Source organism: Raphanus sativus, chromosome 4 (assembly GCF_000801105.2).
Source record: "Raphanus sativus cultivar WK10039 chromosome 4, ASM80110v3, whole genome shotgun sequence".
In the NCBI taxonomy this organism is placed as follows: domain Eukaryota; kingdom Viridiplantae; phylum Streptophyta; class Magnoliopsida; order Brassicales; family Brassicaceae; genus Raphanus; species Raphanus sativus.
The window spans coordinates 43,359,159-43,385,577 of NC_079514.1; the positions used below are offsets into that span (position 1 = coordinate 43,359,159).

Below are 26,419 nucleotides of genomic sequence, written 5' to 3' on the forward strand. Positions count from 1 at the left end.
TAAGAGAAATATTAAGACCTTTAAATCATAAAACATGTCATCACGAAAATCAATTTCAAAATCTTTAAAAAATAAATTCGTCAATCTAAACATATAATACATTTTCATATAATTAATTATATAACTAATTATTAATATAAAATATTCTTCATTATTATCTTAAATAGAATATATAGAATTAACTAATCTGATCAAAATATATATGATAGTTAATGATTTTAAATAATAAAGATTTGATAATAGTTTATACATCCCCTATCATTATTGTTTTATACTATATTATTAAAATAAACTAGACAATTCAAAATATATGTTATATTTTGAATTTTTTAAAATGAATATAAATTAATAATCTTGTAAAAAATCTCATTTTGAAAATTTGTGATCAATGGTTTAGTTTTTATTTATAGCAAGATACAAATGTTCATAAAATTATATGAGTAAGATGTCTTATTTAATAAATATTAGATTAAATATATATATATATATATAAGAATTTTGAAATTTAAATACTAAAAATTAGATTATATATATATCTTTTAAATTAAATTATATATTATAACAAATTCATAAATATTTAAATTTTAAAATTTTTACTGAAAAAATACTAAAAAATTAAAAATTTTAGTTTCAAAAATTTCAATGAATTTGTCAAAATGATTATAAATTAATAAAAATATCAAAAGTTCCATATTGAAAATTTTTCTTATCAATGTTTCAATTTTTTTTTATAAAAATACAAATAATTATAAAACCATGTGAGTAAGAAAATTTTATTTAATAAATAGTCTTATTAAAATGATATACTATACATTGATATTCATATCATTTAAATTTAATTATAAAAAATATAAAATAAAAATTAGTATTTCGATTTATTTACCATAAAATAATTGTAAATAACAATTATTTTTTTGATTTATATGTACACACAAATTTAGTTATATATATATAATAGTCACTGATCTTGGAGGAAAAAGAGATTTATAAGTTTTCATGAAAATATTTCTATCGTTTATGGGCCTGATGAGAAATCTTTGAGGCTTTCTCAAAAGTCTAAAACAAAATAAACAATGATGCCTGACTTGTTTTTGAGAAAATTAAAACGTGAAGAACTTCACCAACCTACCTGAGGTGGCTGACCACTTTGAGGCATATTCTTCACGTTTCAATATGGTAGGTGCCATTTTTTGACTTTTCTTTCACTTCCTTAATCTAGCTGTAAATAAATTGTGGGTAAGGTATCGAAGGAGCGGTCAACTATAAGTTGCTACGTTCATTGTCCATCTTCAAAAGCTGGGAAATAAACTATTTTTTTGACCTGTGAACAAAAAAAACTATTTATTTACCCTATTCTATTATAGCTCCCAGACAAAACAAGACCGTTTGATCAAAAAAAAAAAGGACAAAACAAGACCGTAAGTTTATTTTGTATTTTTAAATCAAGAAATAACAAAATTCAAGAGCTTCACCAACTTACAATATAAACAAAATTCAAGAGCTTCACCAACTTACAATATAAACAGAACGCGTGTGGTCTCGAGAAGTTTGCGCTCTGTTTTATATTGGTTCATAATCGTGTAAGCTCTTCCCTTTTACCATCTTACTTTCTTGATTTCGTTTCAGTCTAATGAAACTTTATACAAATGTCCTCTATTTCAGGTTCATTTCTAGCCGGCAAGAGCATAAGAAAGTAATCAATGGCCAAGCTTATCTCGTTTCATGATGTGGCTAAACATAAGTGCAAGAACGATTGTTGGATTCTTATCCATGGAAAGGTCTCAACCAAAAGATAAAATTCCCTAAAACCCTCTATTTTTGGCCATCTACTAGTTTTACAAAACAAGTGAATACTGAATCCACAGGTTTATGACATCAGCAGTTTCATGGACGAACATCCCGGCGGTGACAATGTTCTACTCGCCGTCACCGGTACGTATAATTAACCATTGGTTTAGTCCGGTTCGTTTTTTTTAAACTTTTCTGTCGGTTTTAATAATCTTGTGATTTGTTGAAAAATGAAGGAAAGGACGCGTCCACTGACTTTGACGATGTGAACCACAGCAATGATGCGAAAGACACAATGAAGAAGTATTATATTGGTGACGTTGACAAGTCAACTGTCCCGGTGACGGCGAAATATATTCCGCCGTGGGAGAAAGAATCTACGGCTGAAACCACAAAAGAAGAATCTGGAAACAAGATGCTTGTATACTTGGTTCCTCTCTTGATTCTCGGCGTTGCTTTCTTTCTCAGATTCTACAACAACAACAAGCAGACAGCTTAAAAGCAATTATGTTGAGAGAGAGATCCATCGCACTGTTTCATAATGCTGTAATAATATGTAGGCTTTGTGTGTTTGTAATAATGGCATCTTCAAAGAAATGAGTTGGCCCATGAATAGTGTCTGATTTATCTTAATGTGACTGAGCCGTAGCAATGAGGCCCGTGTTATATCCCAGTATCTCAATACCATAGGTTTTATGTTGCTATCACTAACTATATAAACAATCAACTAGACAAAATGAATGGGTTTTCTAATGAAAATGGGTGTGGCATGCTCGCATGCATTGAGTAGTCGTATTAACTATGTACAATGGTTGTATAGATTCAACACCCTAATTTACATTTTTACAATCAACATCATATTCTTTTTTGTCATCTATTAATTCAATACATACACAAATTTTATCTCTACAATGATTTTGTTTGATAAAATTCAACACTCTAATTTGTATTTTTATTTCTATAGCAATAGCTATATATGAATTCAAAAATTGATTGAATTAAATTAAATAATTTAAATGACACTGTTTTAATAATTAAAATGACATAATTTTAATCGAGTTCATAAAATTAATATTAGTAAATAAAATAAAAATATAAGGAAAACATATATTTTTATCCTATATTTAAATGAAATGAAACTAATCTCTATTTGTAGATCATTAAAAATAATAAGTTTTGTTTTCTATAGAAAAATATTTACAGTGAAATAATGAAATTTAAACTATTAGGTGAAAAAAAAGATAACCAATAATAATAAAATACATGTTAAAGTGGACTCCAATTTATTTACTTTCAACCCGTTAAAAGTATTCAACACTTGTGAATCTACGTATATTTTCTTCGGTTCAACACCCACTTTACATTGCTTTCAACAGTTGAATATTATTCAACATGCTCATTGTTGAGACTCTTTCTTTTTTGTTGAATACACATGTATAAAAACACTAAAGAAGGAAAAATCATGGCATATTTACAACTTCGATAAGGATGAGGAACGAATGTAATATATAAGAAATATAGAAAATGAACTTACTATAATTGTGTAATATACAAGAAAAATAACTTACTACATATGTTAATTGAAGATATGAAAACAGCACATTGTCACATTCTACATTTCTAGCAAAAACTTTCGACATGTGATAAACCTTTATATTGTCGGTTAATTTTTTTGGCATTTTAAGGATACAAGGATTAACGAATGTTTTTTCTATTTATCATTTCCATTTGAACTTATTCGATTTTCATGATGCAAATCAATATTTATATTATAAGTTTACTTGTTCTTGTGTTGCTGTTGTTTTCATGGATAGTACTGAATATTCGAACAAAAATATGAAAATATTATGGGCCAAATATTATTCTTTAGTAATATTTGCTGTCAAGATATTCTTTTATTTTATCTTTCAAAATCGAAGCGCGGATTACATGTGTTGTCAGAATGGGTAAACAATTCCAAGAGTATGTACATATATTACTATATTCTGAAAGATCGTTCACCGTAACCACGAAATAGATTTGATAATTTTATATTAGATTGTAATCTTGAATTATAATATAATTTACTCCAAAATTCTGTTAAAAATTAGTTTCAAAAAAAAAAAAAATTCTGTTAAAAAATAAATGTGTGAGTTGTTTAGTAGACTAGCAGAGAGCTTTAGGGTCAAACACCTGCGGGTTACACATAATCCGCTCAGCTATAGAATGAATTAGGAACACGTTCTAGAAAACTAGTGAATGTTTTTCGTATATTATAGGATTATACTAATTACTAAAATAAACTGCGATGTACCAGTGTACGTATATAAATTTAGAACACAGCTATAAATTACTTTTCATTGTATTTACAATAGTGGAGACACGTCACTCACCTTTCAGACTCACAAATCACACACACGCACAAAAACACCTTACGCATGAAAATATTAAAACCTTAAGTGCGTCTACGGCGCAGCTTAGCAGCAAGAGGATTAGCCATCTCACAAGATAGCCTTAGTTTCTCAGATAAGTCAACTCCGTTTCCATTGGACAGTCCCCATTCAAATTCGTGTAACAGCGCCGCGGTCCAGAACGTAACGGTTGTCAAACCAAGATTCTTACCGGGACAGATCCTACGACCAGACCCGAAAGGCGCTAGTCTCAAATCCGACCCAAGAACCGAGAACTCCACCTCACCTTCTTTGGTCATGAATCTCTCAGGTCTGAACTCCAAAGGATCGACCCACACGTGTGGATCATGCGCTATTGCCCACATGTTTACCATTGCTGTGGTCCCTGCCGGAATAAAACGACCATCAACGATCGTGTCAGTTATGGCCAAACGGGCCCATGAAAGAAGTGGGCCTGGAGGATGCATTCTCAGGACTTCTTTCACCACAGCCGTCAGATATGAAAGTGAAGCCAAGTCAGATTCATCTACAGCTCTTGATTTTCCGACCACTAAATCAAGTTCAGCCTGTGCCGTTGCTTGAATATCTGGATGAATCACCATCCTAGCGAGGATCCACTCGATTAGAACCGCCACCGTGTCTGTTCCTCTGAATATCATCTCCTGTGAGAATAATATAACCATAATAAATACAATATAGTATTTATAGTACTCAAATTTTTTAATAAAATCTGATAATACATATTTTAATGCTTTATTTATCCTACCGCATGTCACATTCCGTCTATAAAATTCATGTTTTATTGGACTTATATAATTTAATTACCCATAGAACGGCGATGATGTCCGGGTCGGATAAATGATCAGAGCCATGCAGGGAGAGCAGGACGTCCACGAAATCACGAGGCGAGTCACCGGTTTGATTACGATGCTCGGATATAATCCGGGATACAAACCGGTTTACCTTCGGTACGAGTGCGGAACATCTAGACCGGATTCTCTGTGGATCAAATTCCGATAACCAAGGAAGGTGATCGGTCCAGTTCAATGTTCCGAGCAAATCATAGCCTTCTTCGACCAATTCACGTAACTCACTATGGTCTTGATCAAGCTCGTACTCTTGTCCGAAAACAGAGCACATCATGTTGTTAAGCGACGCCGTTTTGAGCAATTCACGAACATGACCTACTCCGTTAGTGCTCTGTTTTTCAAGAAGTCCCACCATCTGGCTAGCGATCACTCGCCTCTGCGTCTCGGCACGTCTGATCTGTTTCGGACTAAAGAGATGGTTCGAAGCGATCCGACGCAGAGTGCGCCAGTAAACACCGTGTGGTGCGAAACCAATCGCCCGGTTAAACATCAGAGAGTAAGCCGATTCCTTAACCGGCCGGTCAGCAAAAACAAGGCTATTGAGAATCTCTTTAGCAACGTCGGGATTGCACGTGACGATCATGCGTGTCTCGCCTAAGCTGAAAGCTAAGAGCCGTTTGGCTCCGAACTTCGCAGCAACATCTGCGATTCGGCGGTGAGCTAGAGTGCTGGACATGAGAGACATGCTTCCCACAAAAGGGAACCCTCTTGGACCGGGAATAACCGTACCGGTTTTGTTAGTTAACCGGCGGGAGAGATATTTGCCCCATGCAGGCCCACCGGGATATGTCCAGCAGAACAGAGAGACGGCGAGCCATGCGAATACGATGGCTAGGACAGAGAGAGCTAGATTGGTTGGGCTTAGAACGCTGCATTTGGAAAGAAGGGCAAAGATTAAGGAGCTTTCGAGTTCAGTAGCCATGGGGGATCAACGGGAATGTATGTGAGCTTGAAGAGAAAAGGGAGAGAAACAAAAAGAGAGTGTATTTTGGTTTGTGGGGGCTTAAAGATCAGCAGATGGCTTGGTCTTTATATAGATAATCAGAACTCAACAAAACTGTTACCATTTTGTAAAAAAGATATATTTTTTTTTTTTTTTTTTTTTTTTTTAAAAAGATATTTAATGTTCTTTGTATATGTATATGTATATGATTTCCTTTAGAATATATAATTTAGAGGATTTTTAATAATATATTTGTTGTAGTTGTATGTTATTCTATTATCCCTCTCTATGTCAAGAATGTGTTCTTTTTTGCCATCATCAAGAATGTGTTCATTGTTCTAATATTCTTTTTTTTTGTCATCATCAAGAATGTGTTAAAATCATTACATACATAAATATAAAATTTTCAAATAAGTTTTCGGAATTTTGATCATAAATCCAATCTTTTTTTTTGCCAAAAATCATAAATCCATAAATCCATAAATCCAATCTTTCACACACACATATGTATAAGGCAAAAATCAAATAATTTCCTAGTTGTTTTTTGAAAATGCGTATTCATGTGCAGTTACATAATTACTAATTTGATTATTTAACCCGTTATTATTAGAAGGGTTTGAAATAAAATCTATATGTGTAAGAGTGTACATAGAGTAAAATACGTCAATGGAACAAAATATATGTAATTCCCCATTACTTAGCTAGATAATTAAAGCTGCCGAGCTTGTTTCCAGCAGACTCGATCGACGTTGACGATTGTGAATCTCTTTTGGATGAATATCTTACAATTGAAATTGAAAACTTGAAAGTGCTTGTAGTTTTTATTCCAATATTTTTTTTGAAAGGAAAAAAAAAGCAAGACCGTTCAGCCACAAGATAAAGATGGTTACAGAGTCTTCTTGTTCATTGATCTGTTGATAAATAAACACCAAAAAGGTGTTTTCCATATAAAATAAACAACAACACCACTTTGAATGTAACCGTTAAATGATTTACATGGTTTTGTAAACATGAATATTTGTAATTTTAACCGTGCATAACATCTGTATTTGCAACAGGTGGCTTTCATTGCAATTGAATGAAAATATGAATCTTATTGATTAGGAATATAAACTAAAGAATGTAATAAATAGGTGTAATGTGATGGTTACATCATTTAACTTATTGCAAACGCTAAGTTAATTATCATCGCGACCGTTGAATAAAACGTAAATCATGGAGTCTGCTTGTATTAATGAAATTCATTATATCTGTTACTCCCTCTGTTTTTAAAAGATTCATGTTTTAGAAAAAAAATTTGTTTCAAAAAGATACATTTTCTACATTTTCAAGACATTAATTAATGAAAAATTGTATATTTCCAAAAAATATAATTGTATTTATTAAAATCTTATTGGTTCAAAATTTTGGGGAATTGTTAATTAATAAAAACAATGCATTGGTAACTAAAATTTATGTTTTTCTTAATAAGTGTGAAAAATCTAAAACATGGATCTTATAGAAACAGAGGGAGTAATTTGTAACCCAGTTGACTTGACGTATCCCAATCAATTATCTAGCTGCTTATTTACATATAACTTTTTGTTGTCTTTCATATCAAGTTTTTCTTTCAATACTCGTTTCAAAATATTACATATTTTATCTTTTTCACACATATTAATAAAAATATTAAATTTAAGTATTGAAAGCATAATTTTATGTGATTATCTATTTTTCATGATTCTAAACCAATAAGAATTCAGTAAATTATATAAATATTTTTAAAATTTGCAATTAATCATTATTAATAAAATATATTGATAATATAAATTTTTTTTTTTTTGAAACATTTTTTTCCTTAGAATATGTATTTTTAACAAACGGGGGGAATATACTTATATAAATATTACAACTACACGAAGTATTAGGAATTTGATTGTTCTAGATTTTTAATCTCCAAAATTTTTAAAGTAATGTCACTTGTTTTCTTATATATGTAAACAAGGAATTTGATTGTTCTAAAAAAGCTGAAATAAAGCAATTAGAGTTTAAGAAAAAATATAAATCATAATTAAGAACTAGAGGAGGAGCGAGGGATAGCATTGAAATTATGAAAATGGTGAGAGGATACAAGCACTATAAGTATATAATGCCTCTTTGGTCGTATACCGGCCAAAACAAAGAAAACTACCCTACATATTACTATGTTATGCGGTTCACAAAAAGATTACAACCAACTGTAGTTGATCATACAGTTACAAAAAAACTGAAGTTGATCATAGAGCATCCGGTACGGTGACTAATAAGAAAAGGGATCCCAATAAGAAAATGAGTTTAACGGCTCAGCGCCGTCATACGTTGGCGCGTGAGTCTTAACTCTCAAACTCCCTTGGATCTATGCTACTTCGAGTGATGTCATATTTTGTGGAGCCCAAATTCAGTATCTTCGCAGTAAAAATCTAAAACTGAAGTCATCGGTACTGTACTCGAATCACGGAGACCTAGGTAATAACTAGTTTTGCCGAATAAGAAAATGGTTTAATTGCCTACATTTTGTTTTAAAAACCTAGGTTTATCTCAACCAATATTAAGAATTTTACAATTTAATTTGACTGTAACCGATACGAAATGACCGTGTGTACTATATATTGTAACCGTGTCAGATTTGAGTATTTTAATATCTGACGAGTTCTTGATTAATAAGTCTCTTTTTTGGCTAAAAAATGTTACAAAAGGAACTTATAACGGCTTGACACTTTCCAACTCTCAATACGTTTTTTAACATGGACGTGGGAGCGATAAATGAGTTCTCCAATAGGGGTTGTCCACAGTTGCGCGCTTCATTATTTTTCTAATGTAACAAGACAAACTTGTCATTTAACTAACCGTGATCTAGAAATGTTAAGAGTAAACTCAACTGTAAACAGGTAATATCAAGATAGCGTGTCTTTTTGTACTTGGTACTACTAATCCACGAGTCAAACTTATATTAGTTTACTAAACTTAGTACAGAGTAATTACTATTTTATATTATACATTTTATATATGAATATTTACCACCATACATTTATAAATTTTATCACAATATTTCTTCTGTGATATCATATATAAAAATTACTAAACATTATTAACTATAAGTCATAAGATATGTTATTCTTATCCAGTCGTATATACATTATCTTATATTTTGGTAGAATGACTCAAATATTGTTGACCTTTGATAACTAATAATGCTATCTTAGCCACATGATTGTTGCTATCAGTTTATAATTCATCTGCCGCTAAAACGTGGTGTTTAAAACTAGAATATTCTTATATTTATATAAAGATTCCACAGGAAATATTTATGTGTTAGAAGTTTCGTGGTATTTAGATCGAACTGATAAGTATTTGCTGTAACAAATAATCAAACGGAACTGAACATGAAAAAAAATTCGTGACAACGCATATTGACTAATTTTAACAGAGGTAAATGAATTTTATGTGGATCTTTAACAGCTTTTTGTTTTCATCCGTTGATTTTGTTTACAGATTTGACTTATCAGATCATTCGCTCTCTGGTTATGTCACGTGTGTGAGGTTCGAGGGACCAATTGCGTGATCGTGCCAAGATTGTGAGTGTGGTTTAATTGGCATATGCACTTGGCTTCGGTGGAAAAATGGCTGGGAAATTACCATAGTATCGACCGCCTAACCTAATCAAGCTTAATTAGAGGAGATGAACCAAATGGCACAATGGTTATGTAAGGTCCCACATGATTCGGTGAACACACAAAATCTCATATTGTCCCATATACATATATCGTTTGCTAAGTGCTTGTCGACAACGATCAGATAAACTCTCGTGTGCTTCTGATTAGAACTGCCTGTCTGTTGATCTAACATCCACCTATGCTTTATCTTGTTTTGTCATGGTTATTTATGTATATGTTTTGTTTTGTTTCGGTTTTGGTCTGAAACCAGTGAGGATCCGTCCAAAGATAAGACTTGGTCATTAAATGGTCTGGCAAGGATTGCAACTCCTCCCCCCCACATCTGATTTCAACATTTGACTATGTTTCAGTAGATCTACTTCTACACAGTTTGGTCATCATAACAAAAATTTAGATGATTCATGGAATTGACGAAGTATAACAACGTATTATTTTTCAATTATATGCAAAATTTTAAATATAAATTGTAATAAATGCATGTGTATTGAACTGATTTGGTAGAAAATGTTTTCGTAATTGTTTTCTAACGTTCTGCTAATATCCACAACACACAACATTTATGGGTATTCACCGGATAGTCAACAAAACATGAAAAAATTAGCGGGTTTTGTCATCAATAGTTTTGTTGGGTCATGGAAACGACAATTTCTTGAAGGGGATGTCTCTATATGAACGTAGTCGATTCCGCTTTTAGACGGGGCAAACTAAAATGTTGTTAATGAGTTTAGTTTCAAACAATGACCATATATCACAATAGTTTAATCAATATTCTAAAATACGGTATTCATGTTTAGACATACGGCATTTAGGTGCTATACAATAATTAATTATAACATTTTCGTTTTCATGTATACAATTTTATGTGGATTTATATAGGTTAAATGCATAATAACGTTCAGACAGACATTATAAAATGTCTAAACAAATTTTAAGCATTAATTTTCAAAAGTTAAAGTATTAATATTATTATATATTATTAATATCATGTGTATATATAATTATGGCTATTAGATTAATTATTTGGAAATAATTATTTATAAGATTTATCATCTTTATATATTCAAACTTGTTTTAGTTTTTTTATAATTTGAAACTATTTATATATGTTAAACTATACTCATGTAAATATAAAGTTTTTTTGTCAGCCTATAAATTATATTTGAAATATTACTTTTTATAAAACTAATAGACATATAATAATTTGACATTTATATTATATAAAAACATGTATTTGCTTAGATACTGTTTAAGTGTCTACATATACAGTTAGATGTTAGAAATTCATATGCTAATGCATAGCGCGTTTTAAATCAGTGAGTGTAAAAATACACTCATATATTTCATTGCCGAAAAGTATTTGTACGTTATAGTACGTACTTAAGATAGGCCTTAGTACCAACTATAGATAAGCAATGATGAAATTTAAACATCAATGGTTGATTTTCAAAAGTCATTCTTATCAATTAGAACCATCTCCTCTCTTTTGACGTCTGGAACCCTCTTCTTTTAGTATAATTACAAATATTATTTTGACATACTTCACTCCAGCCTTTTTGTTAGGATTCCACACAAGTTAAAAATACAGATTCTATGTTCCATTATGATTATACTGATATAAAATAGTAGACGTATTTAACTTATTTTAAATTTAGTATTTTACATTTTATATGTATTTAGATGTTTTAATAGTATTAAGGCTGACATCAAAGCTATTTTAAAAATTATGGTAAAATAATATTTTCCTCAAAGTTCTTTATTTGATTTCTTTCTTTCCCGAGAGAATGCTAAGGAAGTCTACTATGAGCATTTTATCCGTTAAATTTGATTCGATTCGTTATTCGTTTCTATTCGATCCAAAAATTTTGGAAATCCGTAAGCTTTCGAAGGAAAGCAAATATTAAAATTCAATATCCATTAAAATCGAAACAAATCACAAATATTAAAATTTTGGGAAGCAAATATCCGATCCAATCCGTCAATATATAAATACATGTATATCTTGATTATATTTAAAGATTTAAATATATAAAATTATATAATTATTATTCTAACATATGATTTGACAGATTATGTTGACATTATTACTTATATAAAACTATTACATAAAACTAAGAGAAAACATTTATGACAATTATAAATTTTTTCTTAAGTTTTGTGTTATTATAATTTTTAACTAAATTTAAAAATTTACAAATATGTATGATTCATTATTTCTTTTAATTTTTATCTTTTATATCATGGAAAAAAATATTTTTACAAAATAAATTTGTATCAAACTTTTAAGATCACTTGTATTAATCAAAACAAATGTGATATCCGTAAGTATTCGCAAATATCCGCGAATATCTGTTTATTTCCGGATATCCGTTTTTGAATATCTGTATTTTTTTGAAATAAATTAAATCGAAAAATTAGATATCTATAACATTCAAAGTAAATCACAAATACCTTCAAAAACCCGGATATCCGATTTGTGCCTAGAATTTATTCCCGGATATGTATATAGGTCACATTAAAACTTTTTCGATACTACTATGATTGTACTTTTTATTTTGTCAACAAAATATAATATATACTTTGACTTACTAATATTATATTGTAATTATAATAATTATAACCATCTAATGTACACCTAACACCATATCACATTTTCAAAAGTAACGATCTCGACCCAAATTTAAGTTATGATGATCGCTTTATAAAAAAAACACTTTCCAATGTATATTCAATTTGTTTTTTATTTTTTAACTACAGATATGTATGGGCAACCTCCCGATACAAGTTTACCAAGAAAAAAACCCTCTCGATGCAATTTGATAGGGTTAAGATCTACAGACATGTATGGGCAACCTGTCGATACAATTTAATAGGGTTAACTTTCCCATTTTCTATGCTCCCAATATTCGAAATAAACTAAACCAAAGTTAAGATCTATCAAGGAGAAAAAGAGGGTAAGCAAGATATGGCGCAACCTGTGTTTTTTTTAATGAAAATTTTCAATTTTAAAAACAAAAACCTTTTAAGAGAATCTGCTACACTTTGTTACACTGTAAGATAGACATGCTGTATTGCCACCCACGAAATAATATATTTTAGTAAATTGGTCTGGTTTGCAGAAAATCACATTGAATATTATTGTTAAGCTATATGAGTTTCACGCTTAAAACTAATTGATAATTAATGGAGTAGCACATCTATCTTATATATTACTAAAGATCCCTTCCAATACCCGATGTGGAACATTTGTCCCTAATATGCTCTATCGAGATGATGGCTCTCTGAGCATCAATCTCGGAATGTTTGAACAAAGATCGATGGACCGACTTTGGACTGGATCGATGGACCGACTTTGGACTGGATCGATAATGGATCGGGTTCTGATACCATGTTAAGCTAAATGGGCTTCACACTTAAAACCAATTGGTAATTACTGGAGTGACTCATCTATCTTATATATTACTAAAGATCAATTCTAATACGCGATGTGGGACATTTATCCCTAATAATTATATCATCCGATCATCGTAGTTTACATGGATTTAGTACGATCGATCTCGAAAACCAATAATACTAGACACAGTAGACATTCGACCGGTGTTTAATCAATAAATTGACAATTTTGTGTTCGTGTTATCCAAATCAGATAAACGTGAATGTTAACATCCAAAAGGAAATAAGATCAACTAATAAATAAACGTTGATCCGAGTAAAATAAATCTAGCGTTTAGCTAATGCACCGATGAATTCAAAATATTTTTTGATTCGATCGAACGGTCTAAGCTAGGTGAAGATTTGATTCTGATAAAGTGTAGTGATGGAGTTATGTAACCTCAACTTGCATGCAAACTTTCTCTCTCTGTCTCACCTTGAAGATATTCTCCTACCAAAAAGCTTTGCATCATTCTCTTACACACTTTGAATACTTGTTAATCAACTAGAGTTCGAATATGAATCAAATTAAACTTTTTGACTGTGTGGAACTTTTCATTTTTCATTATACCAAACGACATAAACAATATCATGTGATTAGTTTTAGATTTGATGAACTAAGATCAACTGTTTTTTTGTCACTTATATTATCAAAAAAAATTAAAACCATAAATAATCCCTAATGCTTTTTAAACATTTTGAGTGTATTTAGCAAAAAAAAAAAAAACATTTTGAGTGTAGAAACGTATTTCAAGGGCGTATACAACTGACACTCTTAATAAAAAATTTTTTAATTTCGAATAAGCTTCTTCTGCGATGAACTTTAAGATACTTTTTGAAAATTTGTGTGCCTCGTTTGTTTCGTCGAACAGTTGATACGATGTCGTTGTATACTACATATCCTCTGGGCTTTCATTTTAAGCAAACTCGATTTATAAATGGGCTTCTTGTGAGTTAGTTTAATGGTACTTTTCTTTTTGCGGCTTTCTGTTATTTTAAGTTTCATACTAGATTTTGACCCGCGCTTTCAAAGCGCGGATTTATTTTCCTTTATTTTTTTTTTAAATTGACAAATATTTAGTAAATGTCATATTTTTATATATTTGTTTTTTTATAAAAGACTTAAGCTTTTTTATTTTTCTTTATCGTGTTTCATTTTAAAAGAGTATAGGCCAGAACACAATATTCGGACCCGAAGAACCAACCCGAAACCGACCCGAAAATCAGGGTCCCGAACCCGATCAGACCCGGGGTAAATATCCGAATGAGTTCTAAATTGCTATATCCGAAGAACCGGTCCCGAATCCGACCCGAACCGAGAACCAAATGAGTACCCAAAGATATCTGAAATATATCTAAAAATATATGTTATAATTATATTTATAATTATTTTAATTTTTTAATTAATTTTATAAGTTAACTATAGTAGTTATTTTCGGTAATTTGAGTATTTTTGGATAAAATATGATAGTTTGGATAAAAATTTACCCAAAAAAACTGTATAAAATGTATATTTTTGGTTACTATTGAATAATTTGGATACAAAAATTTGAACCGAATAAGATATTTTGGTTACTTTAATAGTATAGATAACCGAACCCGTTAGATACTTTGGTTATTTGGTTATTTTGCAGGTTCTTATGCATGAGAACCGAACCCACCCGGACCCGGAAAGACCCGACTCGAACCCAACCCGAAATTTTATAATACCCGAATGAGGTTTAATTTCAAAACCCGAATGGGGTTTAATTTTAAAACCCGAAAAACTCGATATCCGAAAGAACCAATCCGTACCAGAATGGGTATCCGAACGTCCAGGTCTAATGAGTATTTATGTTTAGAAAATTAAACTTTATTTTTTAATGAATTAAGTTGGTATAACTCTGATATATTAAATTTATTATGTGGTTAATTTTTTAATAAAAATAATACTTTTAATAAAGATTTATACTTTTCAATGAAAAAATTCAAATTTTTTATGATGCTTAATTATATTAAAAATAAAAAAACATAATAAAGTTATTAATTTTGTTCACTACACAAAATATTAAAGAATGGTTGAAAATAATTATTTGAATTGAAAAATAAGAATTGGATCTGATTTCTTAATCAGCCCAAATGGCCCAGAGAGATGATTGGCAGTGGGCTGGATCCAAAAAAAATGACCCAATAAAAATTGTCGTTATTAATATTACTTGATTGCCTTAATGATAAGCAATGTGAATTAAAGAAAGGGCATGTTTAGTAATAAAATCCAAATGTGCTTGTACTTTAATAGTTATTAGATGATAGATGCTCAAAAAAAAAAAAAAGTTTCTTATAGATACGCACGCCTATTTGACTACAATTTCATTTACTTTTGAACTAGATCATGACCCGCCCGGTCGGGCGGGTTTTCATATTTTTTGGAAGCATGAGATATGTTTTTTTATTGTTATGAAATTTTTAATTTATTTTTTGTACATTATAAAGTTAATTATTTAAAAACAATTATTACATATTTACTCGGTGAATTTTATTATATTCTGATGTCTAATATATTACATGTGTCTGATATATAAACAAAAAGTGTTTAGTTTCGTCATTTTTATTATTATTATTTTTTTGGAAGTGATCGTGGGTGTGTAAAGATGATGTAGAAGATCAGTATTTATATTTATTTTTAGGGTAACAATATGTACCACCGATATATATATACTAAACCAATTAAGTAATTTATAATAAAATACCAAATCACAATATATGGTTACCGAGATATTATGTATAATTGTAATGACTTGGTGAATGTATTTTTCCATAAAATATTTTCTTTGAAAGTAAAATTCGAGATATCTATATATGTTATGTAAATAATCATATGCATCGAATATATACTACACAAATATTCTCTAAGGCAATTTCCTAATATATCTTATTAGCGAAATCACCCATAATTGTAAATATAGAATTATGGGTCATTTTGTTTAATCTATTAAACATGTTTTATAAATAATTTATATATTTTAGTGTTATATATTTTTAGTTTTATAATAGTTATATTTATATTTATATGTCTAGTTAACATTATTATTCAGACCCGTGCATATACACATAATTTCAATTTTATTAAGATATTAAACTAATATAAAATAATTAGTCAAACATTTGTTAAAATTTTGGTATTTTATATATTTATGTAGACAAAAATGTATAATGAACATTTACAGTAGACTAATATAATAAAATTTGGTTTTATTTTATTTTGTTTTTATAATAAAATTCTAATTAAAATTATTTTATAATAAAATTATAATCATATGACTATTTTATAGTAGATAAAAATGATACATCTTTTTTAATAGAGAAGATATATTCTCAAAGAAATGTTTATATGTATTCTTAAGGTTTGGTGGTATTAAATTCAATTTTAATAATATTACACATTACATAATATAGAGGTAAATAGTATCTGTACATATATTTGTACATAATATGTTATGTTGAACCCGAGGACAATTTTAAACAATAATCGTATGCAACTATGCACTAACTTAAATAAAGAAAAGATGGAGTTGCTAATCGTATGATTATGAACATGAATATATTTCAAATCTTTTAATTAACGTTGGACCATTTATTTCCTAAACCAACAAAATAAAAGAAAGAGTCTCAGTCTATTAATGAATTCATGTGGATATCATATACCTATACAAGAGAGTGTGCATTTAATTTAAAATCTTACAAAATAATAGTTAGGTCCATTACAATGTTTCTGTTTTAATAAGATAGATATATTTTTAATGTAAACTTTATTGCAATTAAAAGATATACAATGAAAGTTTGCATAAGAACTAAAAACAAACCCTTAGGCTTTATTGGCAAAACAGATTGAGAGAAGGCCATCCTGGCTATGGCCTCCTAATGCTCTAATCACAGATGATATATACACATCAAAGAGTAAATTGTATCTAATCGTTGATTTCGAACAAGCGTTTTCCGCGATGTATTTTAGTCTGCATGGTTTGGTCGATTGATTTATCTCTCCGTTCATAATCAAACCCAATTTTTTGGACATCATATCTTTATTTCAAAATTTTATATATGCTTTGATTAAATAAAATGTGCTTAAACCTTTCTGAGTTAAGAAGATGTTTTTAACTGGTTGCCATTGTTCTTCTCGTGTTCCTAATATCAATGTTTTGTCACTAAAACCCAACTTAATTCTTGTATTGGTCTATACATAATGATGCACAAACAATATATTACATAGATGATTCTTCGCCTTCGATCCTTTATTTCATCTAAATCAAATCTTATAACTACTTAGCTACAAAGCATGATGAGTACTTACTACATTATTGTAAAGACTAATTAACTAAGAGAACACACCGACTCTTCCTAGCACAATTTATACAGACGAGTCATTTGCTTGACCTAACACCTCTATATCATGTGATGCAGACTTGTAAATTTTGATTTGAGTTTTTATCCATTATCTCGCTCTCTCTTGATCTTTTTTAGTCTACAAAAGACTAAAAGTACATAGTTTTCTCTTCATCTTATATGTTTATTAAGACCTTATATTGTTCATGACCAAAAATCCCACCATGGGTAATTGCTGCTGGATTGGTCCAAGAGATTAGTATTTGATTTGAAACCGCCCCAGTCATCAGATGATGTCAAGCAACTATCAGCTGGTTCCACAATGTTCATCAAGTGATCTGCTTCTTCTTCAAACCCAACAAAATACTCTCTCTTGATGTTGTTATTGTACCCATCATCATCATCATGACGACTTTTCTCATACACCTCCATCTCCGGCCTAACCTCCTCCGGTTCGGACCTCCTGTTCTCTTCCTTTTCTGATTCATGATCCGTGCTGCCTAGAGTTACCACCCCTTGACCATCACAACAATGTCTTCTCTCGTCCTGCTTTGTCTGCCTCTCCTCGTTTAGTATAATGCAACTGCATAAAAGTTACAACAACAGCTCATCAATAATATAACCATTAAAACAGAGCTCTATATGTATACAACCATTAAATCATGTAAGATAACATTACCTCAGAGACTAAACCTTGATTTTCTTTCTTGAGTGACTCAAACTGAGAAGCTAAGTCGTTGTAGTTTTGTCTGAGAATGTTGAACTCTGTCTCTAGCTGCTTAGTCTTCCAACGAGCTCTCTTGTTCTGAAACCATATAGCCACTTGCCTAGGCTGCAACCCAAGCTCTCTCGCTAACTGAACCATCTTCCTTGGCTCAAGTCTCGTCTCAGACTTGAACCTCATCTCCAGTGATTTGATCTGCTCGTCGCTAAACCTTCTCTGATTGTTCTCGTTGTGAATGCTCTTCTTCATCTTCTTCATGGTCATGAAAGGATCTGCTGACATCATCCCTAAGATGATTTATGATTTTTGTTGCCTCTTTTTTTTTTTTTTGGAATCTCTGTTTTTGTGTTGCTGGTTCTATATATATACGTGTGCAATATATATATATATATATATATATATATATGTGTGTGTGTGTTTAATTTGATGATATTATTAGTTTTTCGAATTTTGGTTTAGGGGTCAATTGTATATAATAAGATATAAAGTTTAGGTTACTTTTGTAAATTTTATATTCTTTTTAGCTAAACGATTTGTGTGTCGACAGGTAACAATAGGGGAGGGGGGATTTTGGCTGCTTATAGCGTCGTCGTAATCACTTGTTAAGTCGAGTTCCATTTCAACGCAAACTTATCACCTAATTCCTTGTCAAGAATTTCCACCTTTTTATTTTCTTCTACTTTTCGATAACTCGTATAATTTTATAAAGTTTTGTTATAATATTACTTCTAAAATTATTTTTACAAAATTATCGTCTTGGGTGATAGAATTTACAACGCCTCTTTTTCATCTTGATAGCAATGAACTTGATCAAAGCTTTAAAACTGAAAATAAAAACACAGATACTTTTTTGGGCAATTAATCATTGCCTCTTTTTGGCTTTTTTCATTGACTTAAATAGAAGAAGGAACATGAAATAAAATGTGGGATCATGGATCCCTAGCAACAAGGAAGCACAAACAAACGTGAAAAGAACATGAGTTACTTTGTCCTACATTCTAGGAAACAAAGTTATCTCAGTTATTTGATGAATAAGAAAATACTAAACAAAGATCATCGTAGACTCATCACATCTTGGGGAAATAACTGGTTTTACGTTTATTTTAACTACCTTCTGTTTAGATATGTAGATTTGTATAGTGAAGCAAAAAAAATTCAAAAAAAGTGATCGAGGTTGCCCTTTACAGCACACGTAAAAACTCCCGTGCAAGTCACTCTGTCACTTACATATTGCCCATGCCCAAGTCCGTTGTGGTGAAGTTTTTATTTGGGGAAAATCATTTGTGAAGTTTTTATGTTTCAACAAAAAAAAGCGCCTGAATAATTCTTCAGGAATCTAGATTTCAAAATAAATTTTTGTTATGTTTTACTGTTTCCAAAGAAAAAAATTACGCTCATCATACAGAAATTAACAGATGACCAGATTTTTTTTGTTTATTTCAAACGGGAAACAAGATCATAGTCCATAGACTTCGTTTTCTTCACGGTAAGACAACTATAATAATTTAACAAATACAGTACTAGTAATGTGAAAACCAGCTTTTATTCTTGCTTTTGTGATTAGTTTAAGGTTTACGTTCACCTTGCTTGTGGAGATTATTTTGCCTAATTAATACAAATAATCAATTAAACTGGGTCATCTAGGCGTGACCCTTAGTTTTATTTAGTACTAATCTGATCCATGGAAGAAATGAAAAATACTCTACATAGTAAAAATAAAATAAAAATCTTGATGTCATTTCATTTGAATTTCTCTCAACATATCTATGAAAAAACATGTAAATTAGATTGAAAATTTTGAGAAGCTGCGATCAAAACCATCAAGTTCGGCCACTGAGCCAACTAGTTGTAATCAGAGAATGAGAGATCTTTGCTTTGGGACATCAAAGTTGACAGAAAGATGACGTGGCTGTTGATTTATGGTGGTGCCTGACTATTTTTGTCCAGCAAGAGGACAGACGTGTCGAGCTCAACATAAATATCGCATTTCTTATAAGAGCCGTAGCCGTAGGAGAGGACAAAGTTCTTAAAAGAAAAGTTTATTTAATTTCGGAAAAGACGGTTCCATGTCTTGTTTATATTTGCAAGCTCCTCGACTTTTTTTTTGAACTACATTTTGCAAGCTCCTCGACTTGCCGCGTGTATTTAAGTTTTCTGCTTATATGTTTACAATCAATAAAGATTTTTAGGGTATGGTGTCACGTTTGCAAACTGTTTTGTTCTTATTTGATCGCAAGACATACCCTTTGTTTTTTTAGCAACAAAGAGAGAAAAAAAATCTACCCTATGTACGCAACGAGTGAAAATAGATTGTTTCCTCATGGAGTAAACGTTGTGTATCACTAAAGTTTTGCTCAACAACGAAAGTCACGGTAACGCAATGGTTCTGTGAAACAACTGTAACCCATATTAATATTTACTCTGTTTCATTATATAAGTGTTATTTACGTTTTTTTTTTCAAAATAAATGTTATTCTATAATTTTAATGCAAGTTTGTATACTAAATCTATTTTAACCTTCTGAACAACTAATAAATTTTTATTTAATTAATTATGCATTGAATTGGGATATACAATATTATTCTATTATAAACAAAAAATCCGCGAAAATTATCAGAATAACACTTATTAAAAACCAGAGGAGTATATTTTTGACATGCATACTATCCTAGGATTCTTTGCAAGACTGTTAACTTATCTTTTTTTTGAAAAAAAAAAAGGTTAAACCCGGGTCAATTAATGACACAGACCTAATTCCGGGTGGGAGGTGCAGCCCACGGATAGACCTTCTCCCGGGTATTCAAATGGATCGTAAGCATGGACCCATATCCGCGTGGCCACGTGTGGAGTTAGTAATCTCATACTAGAAGAGAGTTGAACCCTGTCCTGTTAACTTATCTTAGTTTATAGAACTTCAACTATCATAACTTAAAATGATTTAACTTTTAAGAAAATGATTTACAATTAACGTCATTTAATCTTTCCACTATTTTTTCGTTTCCCACAACTGTGTACAGCCTTACAGGTTACGTCTTCTAATTCTTGAAATCTTATCTCACAATTCAAATATAAATGTTTTCGGAAAACCTAGCATAACTATGGAATTGTATTTTCTTTAGTGTGATATACAGTTAGTTTAGGAACTACAAACTAAACATTGACACAGATCTATTTTAAATATTCAAGGACGTTAATGTTAATCTCTTACTCATGCCTTTTTTTTGGTAAAATCTAATTCATGCTTTTTGTAATAATATACGAGGATTTAGTGTGTTACATACTTTTCATGAATTTATTTTTACATTTTTTCTTTGAATTCTTTATTATGTCTGCATTACTACTACTAGCAAGCAAAAGAATATTTTTGAACAACAATTCTGGAATGAACAGTAAAATTAAATCATGTTTTTTGGAGAAAAAAAATCATGTTTTCCCCAATTGACAATAATATTATAACTGATGGTGTCCATACATGATGCCAACGCGTGGTGCCAGAGGAAGAGACATTTCGTACCGTCTCTAGAAAAAGCTTATCTTTTCCTGATAATATTTTATTTAATAAATGGATGAAAATAAATATCTAATTGCTTTGGTCAAAATGATCACTTGTTTAATGATGTTATTATCAAAAATGATACTATAATACTCGTAGATTCTTCGTCACGGACAATTCAAGTGGCCAACAATCGTACCCTCCTTCTTCAACCACTACTACTATACTCGTTAAAGTGATGTTGGAAAATAAACGGCTCGACTTTTCTTACCGAGTAATTAAACAAGCAAATCTATCTTCGAAGTACATTAAATATAGGGTGTAATCAGGAAGATGGCAAAATAAAGGAGCGATAATTAATGAAGATAATGAGTGATAGGACATGAATAATATATACGTATCAGAATTTTCTTTTTCTTGTTTGGTTTACTTTCTCCGTGGATATAATATCCAGAATGAGGAAGACAAGTACACTTCATTCTATCTGAAAGATTTAATTAATTGCTTAATTTGCCATAACTATCTGAAGTAGTAAGTATATTATCTATAAATTGTTAATTGTATTAGTCATGGAAGCTAATCAAAGATTAGAATTAGGTTAGGTGTTAGATGGTTTTTAGTGCTTACTCTGTCGGATCAAAGACCTTCAACTGATTTAGTCATGTTAATTTGTTATTATGCTTTAATTAAGTCTAATTTACACCACCGAAAAATATTACTTCGACGGTTCGACCCCGGAATAATGCTTCTCTTACTCTGATATGTGCTACAGCCTACATGTAATCTTTTTATCTCTTAAAAAAGGTAAGCGAAGACAAAGAGAGTATTATGTACTTCTTGTTTTGTTGGACAAAAACAAAATGTCTTTCTTGTTTAGAAGGTCTATAATAGATGCTAGAGGCCCATTATCTCTTAGAAATTTATAAAAACGAAAGGAACTTCTGTTGGGGTCCCGGTCCCCTTAAGTGAACTAAAAGCCCACGATACCTACAATTGGCTAATACGTTTTATTATGGATTTTCTTGTCATAATCACATTTCATAATCAAATCAAAATGAACCCATAAGATATGTAGTCGTTATGTAGATTGTTTTGGACTACAAGAATATACATTTAGCACTAATCATCGATAAATGACTTTCGCTAATAATACAATGCGAGTATTGATTATGATTGTGTAAATTTCTGTTATTAACAAGATTTTGCACTTTTGATTGGTAATCTTTTCTGGCCAGAAGTATAATATTTAAAATCATGGCATAATATAATATTTTTTTTGTTTTGTGAGTTTGGATATGCCACTTATTACATGTAATTTTCTGGCCCAAGGCCCAACTCTAATGAGGCACCAAAACACTCAATTGGTGTGTGCATGCTTGTCGGTATTGTATTTGTAATTTTGTACTAACACACGAAGCCGTGCCCCAATCAAAAATGAAACATTCGCTTACGGCAACAATTTTTTTTTTTTGTAAACTACGGCAACAAATTTCTTATAAAGAAATTAAGGGTATCATCTTTTACTAATCCTATGTAAAGACCAAAGGCATAAAATAATTAAAAGGAACATGAGTTTATGCGATGAAAGCACTGTAATAATTAAAACAAAAAAATAAGACATGATGAAAACTTGAGTTTCTTAAATAACAAAATGAAGAAAGTTGGTAACTATTACTAGAATAATTATTGTTTTTGAAATATTTTTAATGCTAAAACAGATATTATACCTTTGTTTCAGTACTATTTATAAACATTGACTGATTAAAATTAATCTATCTATAAAATAATCAATTAAAAATCTAATATTCCATCTGTTTTACAATAAGTGTCATTCTAATTTTTTTTTGTTACACAAAAAGTGTAATTTAACAATTCCAATACAAATTATATTTACTTTCAGCTGAAAATTAATTGTAAAATGCATTTATTTTATAAATAATTTTATTTATCTTAAATGCTATTGGTTAAAAAGATGTAATTAATAACAACTTACATATATTTCCATCATTTTTTTAATCCGTGTAGAAAAAATATCAAAATGATACTTATTCAGAAATTGAGGGAGTAAATTTTTTATGTAAAAAATAAAATAAAGATCTTTTGTACAGTGATTATTTTGTAAGTTTGTTTAGTTGATATGTTCTCACTCTATAATAATAGGTATTATTATGTGCAGTGCAAAATTGTTATGAAATAATTTTTCCATAGCTTATGACAGATATAGACGTTTTCACGGCTCTATATTCACAAGTAAACAAAAACATGTATATGTGTAGAGGTGAAGATTGATGGGGATATATTGAAAAATTGGTTAAAAGAACAGTGAATAAAAGTTTTGTGAAAAAGAAAAGGTTTTGACATCATCAGTTCACACTCGAGAAAAGGTTTTTGTGTTCATTACCTTGAGATCCACACTTTTTATATATTTTCTCTTCTGCTTCTATTTTATTTGTTACCTTGTCATAATACCACTGATATTTTTCTCTTTTGATTTCTTATAGCTCCTCTGATTGGAGTTTTACCAATTAGAATTCTAAACATGTATATATATAATTGCGGGATCCATGATTTTACGAGAAATACAACCAAACATTTCTTTGGAAAAAAGAACTTTTTAAAAAACTTTCGGTTAAAATTTTCATAAAATTATGGATTCTACAATAACACACGCACATACAACATATATAACATGTTTAGAACTCCAATAAATAAAAACTCCTACTACAAGTGGCCATTTAGCCTTTTCGCCGCAAGTCAGTTACCCACCTTAGACGGAAATTAATAGTTGAACAGATATGTAGCTAAAAAATGTTTTTAGCTTTTGTTTTTTTTTTCAGGTGAAGATGACGGATAGAAGTAGAATGGAGGACAGAATATGACCAAAGAGGCATTATAGTGCTCGTATCTAAGACCAGATATTTTTTAATTAAATTTGATTTAATTTGTTATTCGTTTTAATTCGTTTCAAAAAATATGGATATCCGTAATTCTCATAAGTAAAACAAATATTAAAAATTAATATCTATTAAAAACGAAACAAATCACAAATACTAAAAAAATAGGCGGATATCCGACCCACTCCGACTTATATACAAATATATGTATATCTATGACTAAATATAGCGTTTCAAATGTATAATCTTATATAATTATTATGTTAACATTAAATTTTATTAATCTTGTTTATAAAATTACTTATTAAATATAAAATTAAGAAAATTATAAAATCTGTACTCAAAAATACAATATTCTAAAATTTATTAATTTTAAAAATTCATAAAACCCATAGTTTCATTAATTTCTAGTTTATTTTTTATATTATGTAAAATATTTTTTAAGAAGAAAAAAAAATCGTGTAATGTTTTGTAGATTTACTTGTATTGAAAAAATTGATAAAGTATCCGTAAATATCAGCGAATATTCGCAAATATCAATAAATTTTCTGGATATTCGGAAAGCTGGATATCCGTATTTTTTTGAATCAAAGCAAATTGAAAAATTAGATATCCGTGAAGTACAAAGCAAATCACGAATACCAAAAATATGATATTATTGATATGTGCCCACCCCTAAGTCCTATCCTCTCACCATTTCCATAATTTCAATGCTATCCATCGCTCCTCCTCTAGTTCTTAGTTTGTGCTCCCTCCGTTTCAAAATAATCTATATTCTAGAGTTTTCGCACTTACTAAGAAAACACGTAAATTTTTAAGAGCAAATTAGCTCAATACCTTAAAATAAATGGGATATCATAGAATGGGGGGGGGGGGATGGTAAAGATGGGAGAAGGAAAATTGGGGAGATATTGTGTATGGAGTACAAATAAGGTGGATTTTATGTGTATGGAGTGCAAATACTCAATTTTTAACAATAAGTACATTATTTTATGTGTTTAGCTATTTGTTATAATTTTTAACCAATTAAAATCATGTAACGTAATTAATGTATGTGAAATTTACAATTTGTCATTATTACATACATTGAAAATGTAAAATATGAATCTTTTAGAAATATTTTTTTTCTAAAATATAAATCATTCTAAAACGGAGAGAATATGATTTATCTTCTCTTTTCCTTAAATTCTAATTCCTTTATTTCAGCTTTTTTTAGAACAGTCAAATTCCTTGTTTACATAAGAAAACAAGTGACATTTTTGAAACCTTTTTTTTTTTGACTGAAGGCATTCTAATTTTTTTTGAAACCTTTTTAAGAAAACAAATGACATTGCCTCTAAAAATTTGGAGATTCAAAATTTAGAAAAATCAAATTCCTTCTTAATTATGATTTATACTTCGTGTAGTTGTTTAGTCAATGATCTGTGGGATTGAAATCTTAGTACAGGCCACTGAACGAAATCATAATTCATCTAGTTAAACTTTGCAACTTACTAGAGTGTGCAAATTAAATGATCTAACATAGTTTTCTATGCTGTAGATACATATTTTCTAGCGAAATAATTTAATTTTATGAAAAGGAAATATCACACGCATAAGGAATTTATTTTTATTTTTATTTTTTGTTGACAAAAAGGTAATCTATATTTAAATTAGCATAAGAGGTTTTCACTAATTTAAAAATTGGTGATGGGTAGACTTTCAGTAGTGGCTTAGAAAAGTGATGTTCTCATGTTTGACCGGTCAATTAAGTTTACTTCTTACGTGAAATTAAAATAAACCTTACATCCGTCCAAATTCTTTTTTTTTTAAAACATAACTATTGGTATAGAATA

The 26,419-nt window shown here is 30.1% G+C and overlaps 3 protein-coding genes across 4 annotated transcripts; 1 reads left to right on the forward strand and 2 right to left on the reverse strand.

Annotated features, from left to right (window-relative positions):
- The first annotated feature begins 1,304 nt into the window (after positions 1–1,304).
- Positions 1,305–2,401, forward strand: LOC108849190 (cytochrome B5). 2 transcript variants are annotated; one of them, XM_057007408.1, is made up of 4 exons: positions 1,305–1,580; positions 1,663–1,778; positions 1,866–1,932; positions 2,025–2,401. In XM_057007408.1, exons 2-4 carry the CDS (start codon positions 1,701–1,703, stop codon positions 2,285–2,287), a joined length of 408 nt encoding a protein of 135 aa, XP_056863388.1. In that variant the 5' UTR covers positions 1,305–1,580; positions 1,663–1,700; the 3' UTR covers positions 2,288–2,401. The 2 variants fall into 2 exon arrangements, with proteins under 2 accessions (XP_056863388.1, XP_018478213.1); XM_018622711.2 differs by lacking the exon at positions 1,305–1,580 and having other exon boundaries at positions 1,587–1,778.
- Positions 2,402–4,094: 1,693 nt separating this feature from the next.
- On the reverse strand, positions 4,095–6,110 carry LOC130510977 (cytochrome P450 78A6-like). Its single transcript, XM_057007732.1, has 2 exons — positions 5,004–6,110; positions 4,095–4,840 (listed from the first exon to the last, which is right to left on the reverse strand). The coding sequence occupies exons 1-2, from the start codon at positions 5,967–5,969 to the stop codon at positions 4,223–4,225; spliced, it is 1,584 nt and encodes a 527-aa protein (XP_056863712.1). The 5' UTR covers positions 5,970–6,110; the 3' UTR covers positions 4,095–4,222.
- An 11,186-nt stretch (positions 6,111–17,296) lies between these two features.
- On the reverse strand, positions 17,297–18,562 carry LOC108852378 (homeobox-leucine zipper protein ATHB-7-like). The gene is made up of 2 exons (XM_057007004.1): positions 18,148–18,562; positions 17,297–18,056 (listed from the first exon to the last, which is right to left on the reverse strand). The coding sequence occupies exons 1-2, from the start codon at positions 18,480–18,482 to the stop codon at positions 17,678–17,680; spliced, it is 714 nt and encodes a 237-aa protein (XP_056862984.1). The 5' UTR covers positions 18,483–18,562; the 3' UTR covers positions 17,297–17,677.
- Positions 18,563–26,419: the final 7,857 nt, after the last annotated feature.

Excerpts from the sequence above, each read along its gene's own strand:
- LOC108849190 (XM_057007408.1), top strand. The coding sequence starts at position 1,701 with ATGGCCAAGCTTATCTCGTTTCATGATGTGGCTAAACATAAGTGCAAG. Across the intron at positions 1,779-1,865 it reads GGATTCTTATCCATGGAAAG|GTTTATGACATCAGCAGTTT; the intron begins GTCTCAACCAAA and ends CTGAATCCACAG. Across the intron at positions 1,933-2,024 it reads TGTTCTACTCGCCGTCACCG|GAAAGGACGCGTCCACTGAC; the intron begins GTACGTATAATT and ends TGAAAAATGAAG.
- LOC130510977 (XM_057007732.1), bottom strand. The coding sequence starts at position 5,969 with ATGGCTACTGAACTCGAAAGCTCCTTAATCTTTGCCCTTCTTTCCAAA. Across the intron at positions 4,841-5,003 it reads ACATCATCGCCGTTCTATGG|GAGATGATATTCAGAGGAAC; the intron begins GTAATTAAATTA and ends TTATTCTCACAG.
- LOC108852378 (XM_057007004.1), bottom strand. The coding sequence starts at position 18,482 with ATGATGTCAGCAGATCCTTTCATGACCATGAAGAAGATGAAGAAGAGC. Across the intron at positions 18,057-18,147 it reads GGTTTAGTCTCTGAGGTAAT|TTGCATTATACTAAACGAGG; the intron begins GTTATCTTACAT and ends ACTTTTATGCAG.